General features: G+C 41.0%; 2 protein-coding genes across 4 annotated transcripts in view; both read right to left on the bottom strand.

Annotated features, from left to right (window-relative positions):
* Positions 1–209: 209 nt before the first annotated feature.
* dpm1 (dolichyl-phosphate mannosyltransferase subunit 1, catalytic) lies at positions 210–3,400 on the bottom strand. Its single transcript, XM_084015147.1, has 9 exons — positions 3,235–3,400; positions 2,801–2,900; positions 2,632–2,665; positions 2,467–2,543; positions 1,736–1,761; positions 1,459–1,554; positions 1,258–1,326; positions 1,067–1,181; positions 210–970 (listed from the first exon to the last, which is right to left on the bottom strand). Exons 1-9 carry the CDS (start codon positions 3,363–3,365, stop codon positions 866–868), a joined length of 753 nt encoding a protein of 250 aa, XP_083871273.1. The 5' UTR covers positions 3,366–3,400; the 3' UTR covers positions 210–865.
* A 640-nt stretch (positions 3,401–4,040) lies between these two features.
* LOC311016783 (collagen alpha-1(XX) chain-like) overlaps positions 4,041–15,670 on the bottom strand; it is a 31,893-nt gene continuing 20,263 nt past the window's right edge. For 2 of the 3 annotated variants that reach the window (XM_084014715.1, XM_084014716.1), the window contains exons 21-42: positions 15,029–15,145; positions 14,530–14,676; positions 14,199–14,255; positions 13,447–13,485; positions 13,140–13,278; positions 12,220–12,362; positions 10,792–10,901; positions 10,216–10,374; positions 10,019–10,096; positions 9,713–9,799; positions 9,559–9,612; positions 9,293–9,388; positions 9,116–9,169; positions 8,947–9,000; positions 8,775–8,828; positions 7,599–7,670; positions 6,660–6,695; positions 6,479–6,545; positions 6,167–6,355; positions 5,878–5,955; positions 5,593–5,754; positions 4,042–4,994 (exon numbers count right to left, since the gene is read on the bottom strand). In XM_084014715.1, coding sequence (XP_083870841.1) covers positions 4,966–4,994; positions 5,593–5,754; positions 5,878–5,955; positions 6,167–6,355; positions 6,479–6,545; positions 6,660–6,695; positions 7,599–7,670; positions 8,775–8,828; positions 8,947–9,000; positions 9,116–9,169; positions 9,293–9,388; positions 9,559–9,612; positions 9,713–9,799; positions 10,019–10,096; positions 10,216–10,374; positions 10,792–10,901; positions 12,220–12,362; positions 13,140–13,278; positions 13,447–13,485; positions 14,199–14,255; positions 14,530–14,676; positions 15,029–15,145 — 2,021 coding nt within the window. In that variant the 3' untranslated portion in view covers positions 4,042–4,965. Of the gene's footprint in view, positions 4,995–5,592; positions 5,755–5,877; positions 5,956–6,166; positions 6,356–6,478; positions 6,546–6,659; positions 6,696–7,598; positions 7,671–8,774; positions 8,829–8,946; positions 9,001–9,115; positions 9,170–9,292; positions 9,389–9,558; positions 9,613–9,712; positions 9,800–10,018; positions 10,097–10,215; positions 10,375–10,791; positions 10,902–12,219; positions 12,363–13,139; positions 13,279–13,446; positions 13,486–14,198; positions 14,256–14,529; positions 14,677–15,028; positions 15,146–15,670 lie in introns of all 3 variants that reach the window. The other variant, XM_084014717.1, reaches the window with a different exon arrangement.

Genomic DNA, 15,670 nt, shown 5'->3' with positions numbered 1-15,670 from the left:
TTCAAGACAAGGCCTTGTCATGTTATTGCAGAACCCAATGTAAGGCCTGATGCTCTTAAAGGTGCATATTCCCTGATAAACATTCACATAGATAGACACAAACCAGTACGAGACACAATAAACCTGGAGTTTTCAGGGCTTGGTAATCCAGCCTCGCACATACAAAACTTTTATTGACAAAATAAGGATTATTTTTGAATTCATACATCTTCATCCTGCTTGGTTTAATTTGAATGGTTTACATTTGTGGTAGACATTATCAGAATAATCCAGGATGATTTTTCTTTACTATTGTGTACCATCGTGTTAATTGACCTGTCCGTGTTCATAGAAATCAACAGCACCTTGCACTCGTTTCAGTTCCCACCTTGATCAATGCATATGAATAGGAGCGGCTGGTTGCTGTTTGAACCCATTTGAAGTTGTGATAAAAAAAAACAAAGAGAACAGAAAAAAAAGAAAAAAAAAACAAGCCAAAAATACAAACTATTTCATTTGATACAAACAATCACAGGTGTAGCAGTTAAACGCCTACTCAACTCCTCTCTGACAACCCTGTTAATGTCAGCTGTCGGGACTGATGATGACACACTATGTGCTTTGTTTAAAACTCATTCAAGAGGATGATGGGAATGTAATGCACAAGGTTCATTCAGTATTCCAGACAATGACTGACAGGGAATTTGATATAAATTACGTTGTATTTGCTGCTAACGGGATGTCTCCCATGTCAATGTCTGACCTCAGGTAAGTGGATTTAACTCTATTTAAATTCTGATACAACTTCTGCATTTAAGACATCGACATTGAAGAGTGAAAGGACCACTAAATGACTGTGGGTTGTCCGAACTGATTACATCACTGATCATGTTGTGGCGAAGAGAGTGATCAGTCCTTTGGCGAATGACACAATCTCGTTCCCTCCAAGTTTGGACTCTCCATAAACTCGATCCACAAAGGAAATGGGGACCTGTAGTTTGGAAGAGGAAGGAGAGTTTTTCAGTTTGCGGTAAATATTCTCCTCAATAATCACGTGGATAGAAGATTGAATGAATTAGAGCCTCACTTCTCCGATGGTGTAGTTGAACTGTCTGGCACGGACGATCATCTCCATCTGAAACACGTAACCTTTGGACACGCACCGCTCGACCAGACTCTCCAACACCTCCCTCTTATACAGCCTGAGAACAAACAGCAGGTGTGTGAGAAAACACATCCCCATGCACACTGAACAGCTCACACACTTGCACCACTCACCTGAAGCTGCCTGTGAGGTCTGAAGCGCCGGGTCTTAACAACACTTGAGTCAGAAAGTTGGCTCCCCGACTGAACGAGAAAAGGAGACAGAAGATCGAAAAGAAAATCAAGCCTCAGCCACTTGCCTGTCGTAATCAGGGTCAGAGCGAGACAAGTTGAGTGGAAATTGAAGACAGCACGCTATTGTTGACTTGCAGCTACCTGATGAGTTTCCTTCGCAGGTCCCAGCCGTACACGCCCCCGTTCCCTTGGTATCGAGTACCAGACACCAGGTCATAATTATCTTCCTTCTGCTTTCTGACAAATCAGACAAAACGGTCGTAACTAGAGGATCTCCGCACAGTCTCTGTGACAACTGCAAGTTGTGGCACTGTCACTAAAAATGAGTGTGTTAATATTCAGAAATGAATTTTGTGTGTCAAAATTGGTTGACAAAACAAAACAGTATGGTAGGATGTGAAAATCTATGAACACTTACTCAATAAATTCTGGGATGAATTTAGGCTGAAAAAGAAACAAGAATGTTCAAGTAACAATCCATCCAAAGTGAAATAACTCACAGATCCTGTAATATTGAAATTACATTAAAAAGTAATTGATGATGATAGAGATGAGAGAGTTGACAAAGAAAAAACATCATGTAAACTCACACCTCTAATCCATTATAATACCTCGAATGCAATTAAGAAATCGGTTAAACTGAGTCACTGATTTGTTGCATGAATAAGTCGCTGTGTTCTCTGAAGATTGTGATGATTAATCCTTTATCATCAATTTTTAAGCAAAAATTCAATCTCTGACACCAGCTGCTTTACTGTGAGGATTTGCTTCATTTTCTATACTGTTGCCGTGACAAATCAAGCACTTTAATGGCTTTAGGAAATTGTGATTGTGAGACATGGTACATTTCTCATTATTATCTGACATCTAATAGACCAAATGACTAATTGGTTAATCAAAAATAAAAGCAACTGACTAATCAAGCAGTAGACTAATCACTAATGAAAATAATTGTTAAACCTCGATCAGCTTCATGTGTTCATGTGAACCTATTGCAGGTGGAACACACACTTTTTAATTAACATGGTAAAACATGGAACACACACACACACACACACACACACACACACACACACACACACACACACACACACACACACACACACACACACACACACACACACACACACACACACACGCTCCACTTACGTGATGGGAAAGATCCGCGTCCATTATAAAGATGAAGTTCCCAGTAGCATGCTTCAAGCCATGGATGTAGGCAGTGCCTGTGAATGGAAACAGGAGCTCATCAGTGGTTGGTAAATACTACTAGAAACCAATATGCCATTATTATTTTGACAGTTTTGAACTTACCAAGGCCTAATTTTTTCGCTCTTGGTCGTAGAAGCTGAACCACAGAAAAGAGAGATTACAAGTCTGTATAAATATCCATTGCACCATTCTGATACATCGTGACACATTATTTTATTTATATATTTCATGTTGTAAATCATACTTAAACAATCAGTTGTTGTCTACTTACTATCTTATCCTCTCCATAGATTTTTTGCAACTGCTCTGCCACCTCCAGTGTCCCATCTGGGCTTCCGTCGTCAATTACAATTATCTCGTAGTTATATCCACTGTAAATAAGATACATTCATTTGAAGGTTGTAATTTGGCTCGGTCGATTTGTGCACTTCTGACAAAGTTTTATCTTTAAGTAAATCAAGCGCTACAAACGGGAGCTAGAGAAAGCTAGTGCGTTAACTTGCAGATAAAACAGTTTCTACTGTAGTTTTGACATAATAAATAATTATAATCGTTGAAGTGACCATGAAGAGCGCATCGAGCCGAGCTGTCATTTCCTCACTCGGATTTAGTGACAGCTCATCGCCGAATTGCATTAGCTAACTTACCACAGCTACACGTTAGCTAGCTCTAGCCTAGCAGCTTCTCGGCTCCCCGGGAACTCACCTTTCACCACAATATTTCACCAAAAGCCACACTATCAAGGGGAGGTTTTCCCTTTCGTTGTAGGTCGGCAACAGTATTGAGTATTTGTCCTCACTATCCCGGTTTGGTTGCGAAGTTTTTCGGCTTGCCATGGTGACGTGACTCTACGGTAACCCCACTGCGTAAAGTTCATGCGTCCCACAACATCCTGTTTATCATTTTCAAAATAAATTGAGTTTTGTCATTACTATTTTGGCAAACACATTGGATGGCATACTTTACATACGTTTCCCCCCAAATAGCCGGATTCAATCTGTTTACATCAGCGATACTGAAACACAGTAAAAGAAATGGTGGAGAACATAAACATACAGCATAGTTAGCCGAGTAGTTCCTCTCATTAGCAGTATCCCAATATCATACCTCACAACAATGATAGTAGAAAAAGTTGCCCAGTGATGTCCTCACAAGTTCTTTACAACTGACTTGTATCTTGTCTTTGTAACTATGCATCGCTGATTGAAGGGCAGTAAATAAGCACGGTTACCTGTATTTTGAAAAATAAATTAGCAAAGCCGGGAAGTGAGTGCACCACTGAGGCTAACTTAACGAAGCCGCTGGGGTCGGGACTTCCGTTGTGCTCTTCAAAATAAACACCACTAGCAACAAATGTCTCTTCACCGCGGTTCCCACAAAGGACGATGACATCTATTACCGTTATTGATTCCTGCTCGGTAATTTATTTTTCTAGTGAGTTGGAGGTCAGTTTTTGCTTCAGAACAGCAGCTTACACACATTCAGTTTATTGCTCAAGGGCACTTAAGCAGAAGACAAGCATACTATCCTGCAGAAACAGAATTTCTCAACACTACTCTATCCTGTTGCTCATTAATAGTCAAGTTATTTTCGGGGAGAAAAATCCATACCATTAGACACATCTTAATAGAATTTATTAACATGGTAAAACAAATCTCTCTCTCACACACACACGCACACACACGCGCACACACACACACACACATACAGACACACACGCCACATTATGTTTATCACCGAACCCCATTGAAACCAGAAAATGTAAACACAAATTCATTACAAATAGTTAAAAGTATAAAATATCATACATGAATAACTGTATACAGTAAATATAATAAACAATGTACAAATTGTCATACACATGACAACAGACACGTTCACGGTATCATTTATACCATGGAACAAAACGAAAAACTTCCACACCATTGATTACACGTTTTCATTATCATTGAGGCAGTTTAAGGTTAGGAATGACACATTAAATATGTTGAAGTATAACACAGATGGCTAAACTACAGTTACAGTGCATGAAAACAAACATAGTAATAAAAGGTTTCAGTGCGAATATGTGGTATAAGACAACACCTGACTGATCCTAACAAGAAAATATTTTCCTTTATGATATCTGTTCATCAAAACACTATGACGCTTCCAACTTATTCTCAGTTCATCCATCAGCCACATTTTAACGTCAAAGAACACTGTAACATTGTAGGAGGACCGAGAGAGATCCTTCTTATATGGTTTCATTTTCTAGTACATGATGAAGCTCGTGAAGCTTCCGCATCAGTCAGTGACATTTTCAACACAGCAGACCTATTCAGTGGTCCTCTTTCTGCTGCGTTCCCAGTCTGGCATTCAGCTCCAAAGGAACCATAGTCTTTTCAAACAGACATCAGTGGCCTTGCCATTGCTGCATGCTTGTTAGTATCCACCTCAAGGCTGGTAGCCATAATAAGGGTCTTCTGGGAGAAGAGAGAATAAACAAAACATGTAAGACCACATCATGGTCATGTTCATGTTTGGCAGTGTTGGCAAATTGTCCTTACAAAATGAATGAACAACAACAACAAAATACATATTTTCTGCCAAGTCTTCAACTTCTCTGATTAAGTTAACCATAACTTTAAAGCTGCTATAATTAATCATTTATCAACACTGACTGTGAGTAATGCTAATGTGTCTGTGTCTGCTGGATTTGTGCTTAGGCAGTGGTTTGTTCACACGTTCACTTTTATAATAAGGTCAACGACAATGTTGCATTGCATCTCGTTTTGATGCACCAAAGCAACCAAAAAAAGCAACAGTAAACCTAAAAATAATAGTTTGTTATTGAAAATGATTGTGAAATGATTATCTGTTAGAGGTCTATAATTCTTTAACAACAACCTTATTTGTTGTAGTTTTACTACATTCAAAAATGCATTCCAGTTTACTCATAGAAAACCTCATTCATCTGGGACTCGTCATATATTGTTTTCTCAGTGTGCGTTCCCTCCAGCAGACCTGGACCATCATGTCTTAATATTACCAAGCTGTGTTTCACTTGAGTAAGTAGCTAACCTGTTTGCTGGGGGGCTCTGTGGCAGCCTCCACTGCTGTCACACACACCCGATGGTCCAGTCTCGCCTGGCTGTCCAGGAGGCCCGGAGATCCCTGGGGGTCCTAGCTTACCATCTTCTCCTTTGGGGCCTGGGCTTCCCAGCTTGGACTCACCTGGAGGACCTGCAGACACACAGAATAAACATGCATATCCAAGCATCAGTACAGGGTTGGGTGCTGGTGACACGGTCACAGTGTATGCATTATATTACAGTGATATGTGAAAACAATGACTCCTAGATGTACCTGCAAATCCTTTGACCCCTATGGGCCCCTGGACATTGGTCCCTGCTTCACCTTTTCCCCCTTGCATACCTCGTCTTCCTGTACAGAAGAAGAATCATAAAAAGTTAAAAATATTACCTATAATACAGTACACAACAACAAAGATAATAATAATATCACACTGGACCCTAGAAATCTGACAAATTCATAATTTATAAATGCTCACACTTTTGTTAGTTGCTTGACAAATATGACAATTGTGGTTGGACTGCCAACAAACCTCTCATCTATTTACATGATGGAGTCTTACCCTGTTCTCCTGGATATCCAGGCCTGCCAGGTCTCCCCCTCGAGCCGACACGCCCCTGGGAGCCCCTGCCTCCTGGTGGGCCTTTGGGCCCTGTTATACCAGGTTCCCCGGGGGGCCCCACTGGCTCCTCAATAGGTGCTGGCTTACGATTTACCTCGTTAATGAACGTGTCAAGCTTCAACACCTCCTCTGAAAAACACACACAGCTCTGGATGAATGCAGAGCATATGTTTGCATCCGGACCCTCTAAATTTATAACGTGCATGCAGATATGATCCCAGTTTTTTCGTGCTTGCTAAACAGAGTACTTACTATGCACTAGCTGCTCACAGGCCTGTGTGACCAGTTGGTAGATCATGGCCATAGACTGAGGTTCCCCCTGTCGAACATCAGCAGATTCACCAGCAGCGGATTAAAGGAGAACAAAGTATGATGAAATGTAACTCAAGTCCCAAGTATTCAATAAGAAATATACTGTACAGCTATAACACACCTTCTCTCCTCGCTCCCCTTTACCACCTGGCAGACCCTGTAAAGCAACAGACAAACAAGTAGAAAAGTAAACAACGAGTGCTTCTCCCTACTCTCAACATCTGATAATACACACAAACCTCTTTTTGGAAGAGGTCTCATCTCAAAAGTGCGTCTTGGCTTCAGGCCTCGGCTATAAACCCAAGTAACAGAGGCTCCCAGTGGGCTTTTCTCATGTTGGCATGGTGTGGCATAGCACGAGCTAATTGTTTTTTTTCCTGGTGCGCACTGAATTTATTTCCTTAGCTGTGCCGATTTGGTATCATGGTGACTTGCAATGTGGGCGCAGTGGGAGGAGAGGCACGGAAGAAGACCGCTGGTGCCAAGCATGTGTGTGTCCCGTCTACTCAGAGCAGGTCGAGAGCTCAGTGCACTTTTGTTCCATAGTGTTTTGGTCCCTTTATGTGGTAAGTCAAACCCATACTAATATATAAACTATATAAACTATAGACTTTTTACTAACATAATCTACTAACTAAAAACTTTGTTTTTTTTATTTTATTTTCTATGGTTTGGAGTTTACATTTATCACAATAGTAAGAATCAAGGTCAGTATAACTTCCATTTTCACCGTGCTACACGTGCTGCTTGTCATTTAAAGTCTCTCCAGTGTCAGTCTGACTCTTCCAGCTCCCCCGTCCATGTGCTGCCATCAATTTGATCGATTAATCATTATCCATATCCAACTTCGCATCACATTTGTCTTCCTTGGGGTTTTCATTATGTGTTTAAATATCGTTGTCACTCTTTTGTGTGTGTAAATCTTTTCTTTGAAGTTCCCCAGAACTGAGTGTCGGGTTATCAAGCAAATAGATTTCTGACCCGTGTTCACTGTGAGTGCCACGTTCGTACATGTGAAGACAGACATGACTGATGCCACTTTGTGTCCCTTTTGTCTTACCGTAGGTCCCACGGGTCCTGAGAAGCCTCTTTCCCCTAATGGCCCTGGGTGTCCAGGCATTCCTTGGAAACCCTGTAAAACACAAATAGATGGATGTGCAGAACAGAAGACAAACTACAAATTATGACATACGTTCATAGATGCCATTTCCTAATTATGATGTAGGACCTGTCCGCTCCTATATTCACCGGTCTTGGAGTCCCCTTTAGCTTTTGACCTCTCGAGTTAAAATTACTCACTCTTTCACTACTATCTACTCACTATCCAGGGAGTTCTTTGTAGAGAACTATATAATGAGCTCATCTGCAAAATGATAAAACACTTGAATTGAATTTAAGTTCTGCTGGTAAGCAGTGATGCTGTGTTTATGTCTAGAGCTTCTATTGTGAAAGGTAAGAAAGAAGGGAACGGTTAACACTGCTCTTGTCAATTATGTAATAATGACATTTATTTTCCCAAATTAATTAATAAATACAAACTACTTTGTGGGCATTTGTGTTGCGATACTCTTCTCACATTAAATACATTATCTTTGCGTCACAACATTTGTCTCAATCTTGCTGCTCTCTCTACACTCATCGGCAATGCATGATGGTAAATAAACTCCTTTATTGCCTGTTTTATCCTGCCTGTTGACCACTAACTCAGTAGTCTTACTTGCGACCCCTACCAGCTGCTGTGATAACACAGCTGAGTGCATCACCGCTTCACAATCTGCTACTTTGCGCCCGCAGATTGTTGCAGTGGGCTTTATTATTGTGTGGGACTACAGTAACGTTGTGTTTATTACATTCTAGATATTCCTTAGAAATCTTCTTAACACTTCCTGGGTCCAGTAATGCTGGGGTTTGGCCTCAGGGTGGTGCTAGAGGAAAGCTCAAAATGTGTCCAAAAAGGAATGGCTCAGTAAATTTAATGTGCTTCAGCCTATTAGATTTTACTATTATTGTGTGTGTGTCAGAGTAAATTGTGCCCCGATGGTGGAACAAGACATTATGATTCATCCTCTGAGGACAACACATATCCACAGTAGATTGCATGGCCATTAACATATTCGTTTTTTTTAATTCTGTGTCATGGACCAAAAGGTTTGTCAGTGTCAAACTGTTTGACTTGATTGTGGCACCAAAGTCAAAATTCTACCCATAATTAATCTGAAATGACATCCAATCTTACCCTGGTTCCGGTAAGGCCGGGTCCACCGATGTTACCTTCCATTCCCCGAATGCCCTGTGAAACACATTGCAGAGGAATGAGGACAAATAAAGAGGGAAGGAGGAGAGACTGCTTCAGCTAAACTGTATGAACAGCTGCTGCCATTAACTGTTACTGTACTGTCACTACTCACCTGAGGGCCTGGAACCCCCTGTTCCCCCTTTTGACCCAGAGGACCGGGTAAACCCTGCAGAGGAACAGTGAGGGAGGAAAGAGCTTAATGAGAGGCTGACCAATATGGGGAAGATGATCAAAAGTGTTTTCTATTTCCTTATTTTTTCACTACTTGAGTTTAGCCTCACCTGGAGCCCTGGCCGTCCAGGATCTCCTTTTCCCCCTCTTGCACCAGGTGGACCCTAAAAGGGAAAACATAAAACAAGTATATTTTATACAACATACTAGACTCATGAGTCAAGTTTGGTTACACATCATCATAATATCATCATAATACTACATTTAAAGCTAAACAGGTTACTCACCACTTTACCCTGCACGGCCATGCCTCGGGGTCCTGTGCTGCCCAGAGGTCCAAGACCTCCCTCAAATCCAGGCTTTCCTGAAGGACCCACCTCTCCCTGAACACACACTTGAAGACATTAATTTGGAGCTCAAAGGCATGTCTCTAACTAAAACACTTTGATTTTTACACTTCTCTTACAAAGATTTTTTGGTGCCAGGAAATGACCAAAACACAATTGCAAGGTTTCTAAATCAAACTAACTCTCAAGAAATATTTCCAACTCACCTTTTGGCCTTGGTCTCCCTTCTCGCCTTTCTCACCACGAGGACCTGGCTTTCCCTGGAAAAAAAAGCAAAAATAATTAAAAGTCATCATGCTGTCAACCATCAGGATCACAGAAAATGAGTGAGCGTTCTCATGGGTTGTCATGGTGACATACAGTTGGTCCAGGGGAACCGGAAGCTCCGGGGATGTCAGAGGAGCAGGAGCAGGTGTATGCCGGGGCCGGACAGCTCTCCTCGTCTCTCTGACACACACAGACATTCACAATAAGGCATGGATGCATTGCTAATATTTAAGGTATTAGAAGATATAGTAAGTTTAAAAATAACATCAGTTTGTGTTTTGCATTATCTCTTGTGTATTTGTTGTCGACGGGCACTGTAAATGAGCTATACATGTATCCACGCCCCACACATCAGCTCACAATGTCCCTATAGAGTTAAATAAATGGTAACAGACTGACCACTCCAGGCAGGTCACAGCAGGTATCCTCTAAAGCCCACGTGGTGTTACAGACGATCTCAAAGGACTGCAGCTGGAACTGGAAACAACAGCAGGATGAGCACAAGACAGATGAGGAGGACTTATATGTTTAGGGTGTGTCATTTATTGACAGGATAGACCTGAATCAAACTGTAAGGAATGAAATAGAATAAGTACCGGTGCAGATCCACTGTTGGGCCCTCTGGTCTTCACCAGTTTTCCCAGCATCTCAAAGCCGTCTGTCGGTAGGTTGCCTAGGGGACGGGCAGGCCTCTCACCCACACGCTGGCAGTCCACAGACAGGGACACACTCACCTGGCTGACAGACAGGTGAACCTGCCAATCACAGTTATTTCAGCATATTAGACCAGGTGGTCAGATTTACCCCCAGCCCACCCCAACCCCCCCACTGTAAAACTCCTATGATTATTCTTGGTGTTGGGTTTGGGTAACAATGATATCTTCAGGAAGTCAAAGTGAGTGATGTCAGTGTGTTAAGATCTGACTGAATTATGACTCAGAGAAAGTTTGGACTCAAACTGCATCAATAACGCACTAATGTTTTTGAAGTATCTTGATTGTCTCCGTGACCTGTGTGTCATAATCACTGCTGCAGCTCCAAATTCTCGACATATTGATAAGTGAGCAAGATCAGCAAGCCACACTACAATGAATAACTTCCTGTTGTTTTTATGAACCCATCCCTTTGCTTGATGACAGTGAATGTTACATTGTTAGTGTATATTATCTCACCTTGTGAAAACTGCCATAGAAGAGTCTGCGGACCTGCAGATGGTCAAAGGTCAGTTCCTGCACTTCTCCCCTGTAGTCCAGACTGAAGTACACCAGATGCTTAGTAGTAGCTGTGGAACGCATAAACATGGAGGGAGATCAACTTCTAACCCACATTGTGTCCTGCAAAAATCATCTTTGCAAGATTTGTGTGGCCAGTGAACAGAAGTGACCATATTTAGACTGAAGAGGAGCAATTGGTGGATCTGACACAAGCAACAGAGCGGCACCACGAGCAGCAACTTTACTCCATCTGACTTCTGGTGTGAAGCTGTTAACAAAGTGAGCTGCATAATTCAAGCTGTGTTAAAGTGTGTTAAAGTGTTAAAGTCATCTTAGTAGCTATTTGCATTGGTAGCCTGGTAGCAACGTGGTAGTAATGACACATCAATCACAAGGTAGCCACGTCCTAAAGCAAACATCTTTTTGTCTATTTGACTCGAAATGGACCATAATTTACTAAATGACCTTCATGTTGTATTGATGAAGACTTGAAACTAGAGATTGAAAACATTAACTCCTGTTTACAATGTTAGAAGTAGGGTCATTTTCTCATTGACTTCCATGCAATAAGACTTCTTTTTACAACCAGAAGAGTCGCCCCCTGATGGCCAGAGAAAAAGGTGTCAGGGTCAACCAAAAATCTGATAAATCTTTGCTTTTTATAGGATGAGCCTGGCAAGATTATAATCCCAGACAAGATATTTATAACATAAATATAATATTTTTCCTCTTACATATAGTGCTATTTATCAATCTACATTGTTTTAGTGTAAGTGTAAGTGTTGGAGATATTGGCCGTGGAGATGTCTGCCTTCTCGCCAATATAATAGAACTATGTAGCTCTCGGCTTGTCGTGCCACAAAAATACATTTGAAAACCTTTTTTCCTTCTACAGAACTACACCCATCAACCGTATCACAGCACAGAAGGCTTCTACTCATAGCTAACCGAGGCACCATTGAGATAGCTATGGCTCACTCGTGGAGCCATTAATGTTTACATCTTGTGTCAACAACAACCACAAACCTCTTGTCCATGAATAGATGCACACTTCCTCCTGCGTGGTGATACGATTGGCAGGTGTAGATTTTTTTTTATTATCGATAAATGTGACAATTATTTTTCTAATTAATTGATTGGTGCATAACATTTTTTTATTATAGTAAAATGCCCAGGTCAAATGTCAAATATCTTTGTCTGTTTTTGTCTGACCAACATTGAAAAAGGCAGGTCTATAAGAAGACGGTAAGAAGTGACTTCAGTTGCTCACTTTTCTCAACTGATCCGGAGACTCTGATGACAATATAAGATCTCATGGCAGAATATGAGCCTAAATAGATGAAGAAGTTGCTTGCAGTTTAGCAGATGGGGAGATGAGTAACTCACGGTCGAGCACCACTCCCATCTTGGGCTGGAAGTCGTTGTCAGTGAGCTGCCAGAGAGCGAAGGCCTCCCGGGGCGTTTCCTGCAACACGCGGAAGGCGATACTGATGGTGTGTTCTGGAGAGAAACCTGCAGGGTGGATAAACCTGGAAGGGGACAGAGAAGTAAGGTTAAAGGTGCAGCTCTGTATAAGAGTCTTTTGAAGTGAAGTCTGCTGAAGGCATGGCTGCACTCTCTCTCTCTCTCTGATCCTTTATCTCACCCTAGTTGCCAGTCAGTGTGGAAAAAACGGAAAAATTGTCTCGGTTTGACTGTAAGCGGTACATTTTCAGTTAATGTATAGCTACATGTTGCAAAATGAATTCATATCACTTGACATGACTGAGTCTGTCTGAGTGTCACTCCACTCGACCATGAAAACACAGGTTGTGCAACGAACTGGCAACACATTGAGGGCGCATGTGCTTCGAGCAACAGCTGTGTTGTGACATGAATGCAATGGAAGGGGGAAGTGCGAGTGCGATATCTAGTGGCTGGATGTTATCAATGTTGTCAAATATTTCCTGAGTAGCTGTCATTTCCTCAACATGTGTAGTGGAGTGAGTAAGGATGTTTTTTATTTGGTAAATACAATTCCTCCATCTCCTCGTCTTTCTGGCATCTCTCTTTTTTCTCATTGTTGATGAGAGCGAGATGAGAAGATACTTAATTCATCCCCTTTTAGCATCTAATCTTGGTCTTGTTTAGTTCTGTAGGTCATACAGGAGGCATCAGAATTACACTGAGACTGTTTATAACCAGTTAAAAGTTCCTTGTTTAGCGCTAACATGGAGGCTCTGTTTACATATTGGTGTATAAATAAAAGCAAAAATAAGAGAAATAAGCAGAGGGTGAACTACAAACAGTAAGAGAGCTCATCTCACTTGGTGCTCTGTGTCAGCTGGACGTCTCTGTACAGAGTGTAGGTGGGGAGGGTGTTGAAGACAAAAGGCTCAGCTGCCACACCCTCCACAGACGAGTGAGCACTCTTAGTCAGGCCGAAAGCTTCCATCATGTCAAAACCTGAACAACCATATGACATATATCAAATAAAATGAGGCATATAACGCAGTTATAGGCAGTGCTAATGAGGCATATAACACAGGGATGCTTAATCTTATTTTGCCAAATCTGATGTTTCAATGATTCAAATTTAGTTTGCTGGTTATGTGCGCGGACAGCTTGCCTCACCTTTAACAATGCTGTTCCTGATCGTGACTTCAGGGCAGACTGCAACAGGACAGACAAACAATCAGTTAAGGGGATTCTTTTTCAGCATTTTCCTAAAACAAATTAGCAATGTGACCAAGGACACTTTGATGAAATGACGTCTCAAGGACGTCTCACGGGCAAACGAACTGCAATGCAACATGTAGCTGTGGAGAAAGCAATACGGAGTGGCAAAACTGATTATAAAACAATATATTTTGAGGTATATATATATATATATATATATAATACCGTATAAATATAACAATATGACATATATTATTACAATATATACACTAAAATGTGATAAATAAATAATATATGGGCAGACCAATACACTTCTACGATGTCAAGCGTTAAACCTTTTAAACCTTTTAAGAGTGTTGCATCCTTTTTTTTTTATGGCACTCAGGGTTTTCTGGTCTTTGTTGCAGTGTAACTGGGTGAAAACTACAGGTTCACTATTGTTTTGTTCATGACTTCTTATAACTTTCTGTGTATGGCCCACAATCAAAAATGTTTGGTCACCCCTGGTCTAGAAGATGAAAGAAATATAAAAACTAATGTAGCCCTCTGGACCTGCTGTCATTTAATGACCTACTGGGAATTTCTGGACTCAAGAATGTAACGGGGTCTGCTCGGAACTGAAACGACGTCCACAAGAGAAGAAAAATATCATGTAATACTCGACTAATTTCCATGGAGGAATAATTGCGATTGTGATGCTGAGTCACCTTCGTTGTGGATAGGGTACATCCGTGGATGGATGGGAATTCTGGCAGGAGCTGTGGCTGCAAAGGTAAAGTAAATTCAATCACGACCCATTTAACAAACAACAAGAACAAAACAGCTTTGTTTAAGGATCATATACTGTGTGTGTCAAATTATTCATACCATTACTTTCAAAACTACTACTAGTGATTTAGCTGCATTCTGTAGAGAAGCAGCCTAGAAATTATTTATTGTTTATTTATTTTTATTGAGGGAATGTGCAATAAGCAGGTGTTGACTTCTGTGCAAAGACAACTTCAACATACTGTTGGTGTTACGGTGAGTGGGTCAGACCTGTTGGATGGAGAATGGAGACAGCGGCGCCCTCTGCTGAGCCAAGAAGGGAGTGCACGCTGATGCGGTGCAGAGTCTCTGGTTCCAGATCAGTGAAGCAGTGACTGCTGTGGGACTCATCCACAGTTTCTTGCTTTGTTTGCTTGTCTATAGACAGTGGACACATAGACAGGGCATACACACCAAGAAGATTTAAAAAAAATAAATAAATGCATTCAACTTTATTGTCAGTGAGTCCTCATTCGACAAAATGCAGTTTAGCATCTAACCAGAAGTGCATACATCAGTGCAAAGTGATAACAGAATAAAATATAGATGAAATAGAATGTGGAATAAACATTAGGGTTTGTGGTATGCACTTGTATGAGCAGGATTAAGAGTGTTTGAATATACTAAGACATGAGCAGGTAAAAGTATAAAACACCTAATGTCTATGTGTTGCATGTTAAGATGACTCAAACACCTGTCCTTATAACCACATTACATTACATTAGATTACCTTTGACGGACTGAATGACGATACGATATCCATCCACAGCAGACACGGGTCTCCAAGATACACATATACTGGAGTGGTCCGACCTGACCACGCTCACGCTGCTTACCCGCAGACTGGCTGGAGGGAGGGAGCAAGACAGGGCCGATAAACAGACAGGCATACAGAATAGCCGGAGGTGGACAACAGCATTTTACATTTAAGTTATGAATGAAACCTCTATGAAAAGTATGGTCTAGTGTTGGAGGTTTATCTTTGTTTGTATTTAAGTTGACAAGTTAACACATGTACATATTTATTGAGGACAGCTAGATGTTTCCAGGTGGTTTCATTCATCACATACGATGTTTATATAGATGTATTGTAGCGTGTAGGGTTGCAGTGAATCAGTCTGTGGGGATGTATCTCAGGAATAAGGTTCAAGTACAAGATGTTTCTTTACTTTTAGCCTACTTTAAATATGTTTTTACCATCCAAGGGCAGATCGTACAGGTGAATAGGGAAAGTAACTAATCATTGTTAATTACAATTATTTTGTGTATTAGAAGGTTTCTGAAATGTTATCTTTATTTGTGCATTATCCAATTATTATGCTAATTTAGATAAACAAGCTTCAAAACGTGTATCATTTTGTTGACATATTAA

The sequence above is a fragment of the Eutrigla gurnardus genome (genome assembly GCF_963514095.1).
Source record: "Eutrigla gurnardus genome assembly, chromosome: 8".
Classification (NCBI taxonomy): domain Eukaryota; kingdom Metazoa; phylum Chordata; class Actinopteri; order Perciformes; family Triglidae; genus Eutrigla; species Eutrigla gurnardus.
Note: the sequence above shows the minus strand (reverse complement) of the source record. Positions and strands in the feature narration are given on the sequence as shown.

What these genes read in the sequence shown, in the direction of transcription:
- dpm1 (XM_084015147.1), bottom strand. Translation starts at nt 3,365, where the DNA reads ATGGCAAGCCGAAAAACTTCGCAACCAAACCGGGATAGTGAGGACAAA. An exon ending in TCTATGGAGAGGATAAGATA is followed by an intron (nt 2,666 to 2,800) that starts GTAAGTAGACAA and finishes TCTGTGGTTCAG; the next exon opens with CTTCTACGACCAAGAGCGAA. An exon ending in TCAACTACACCATCGGAGAA is followed by an intron (nt 971 to 1,066) that starts GTGAGGCTCTAA and finishes TCCAAACTACAG; the next exon opens with GTCCCCATTTCCTTTGTGGA.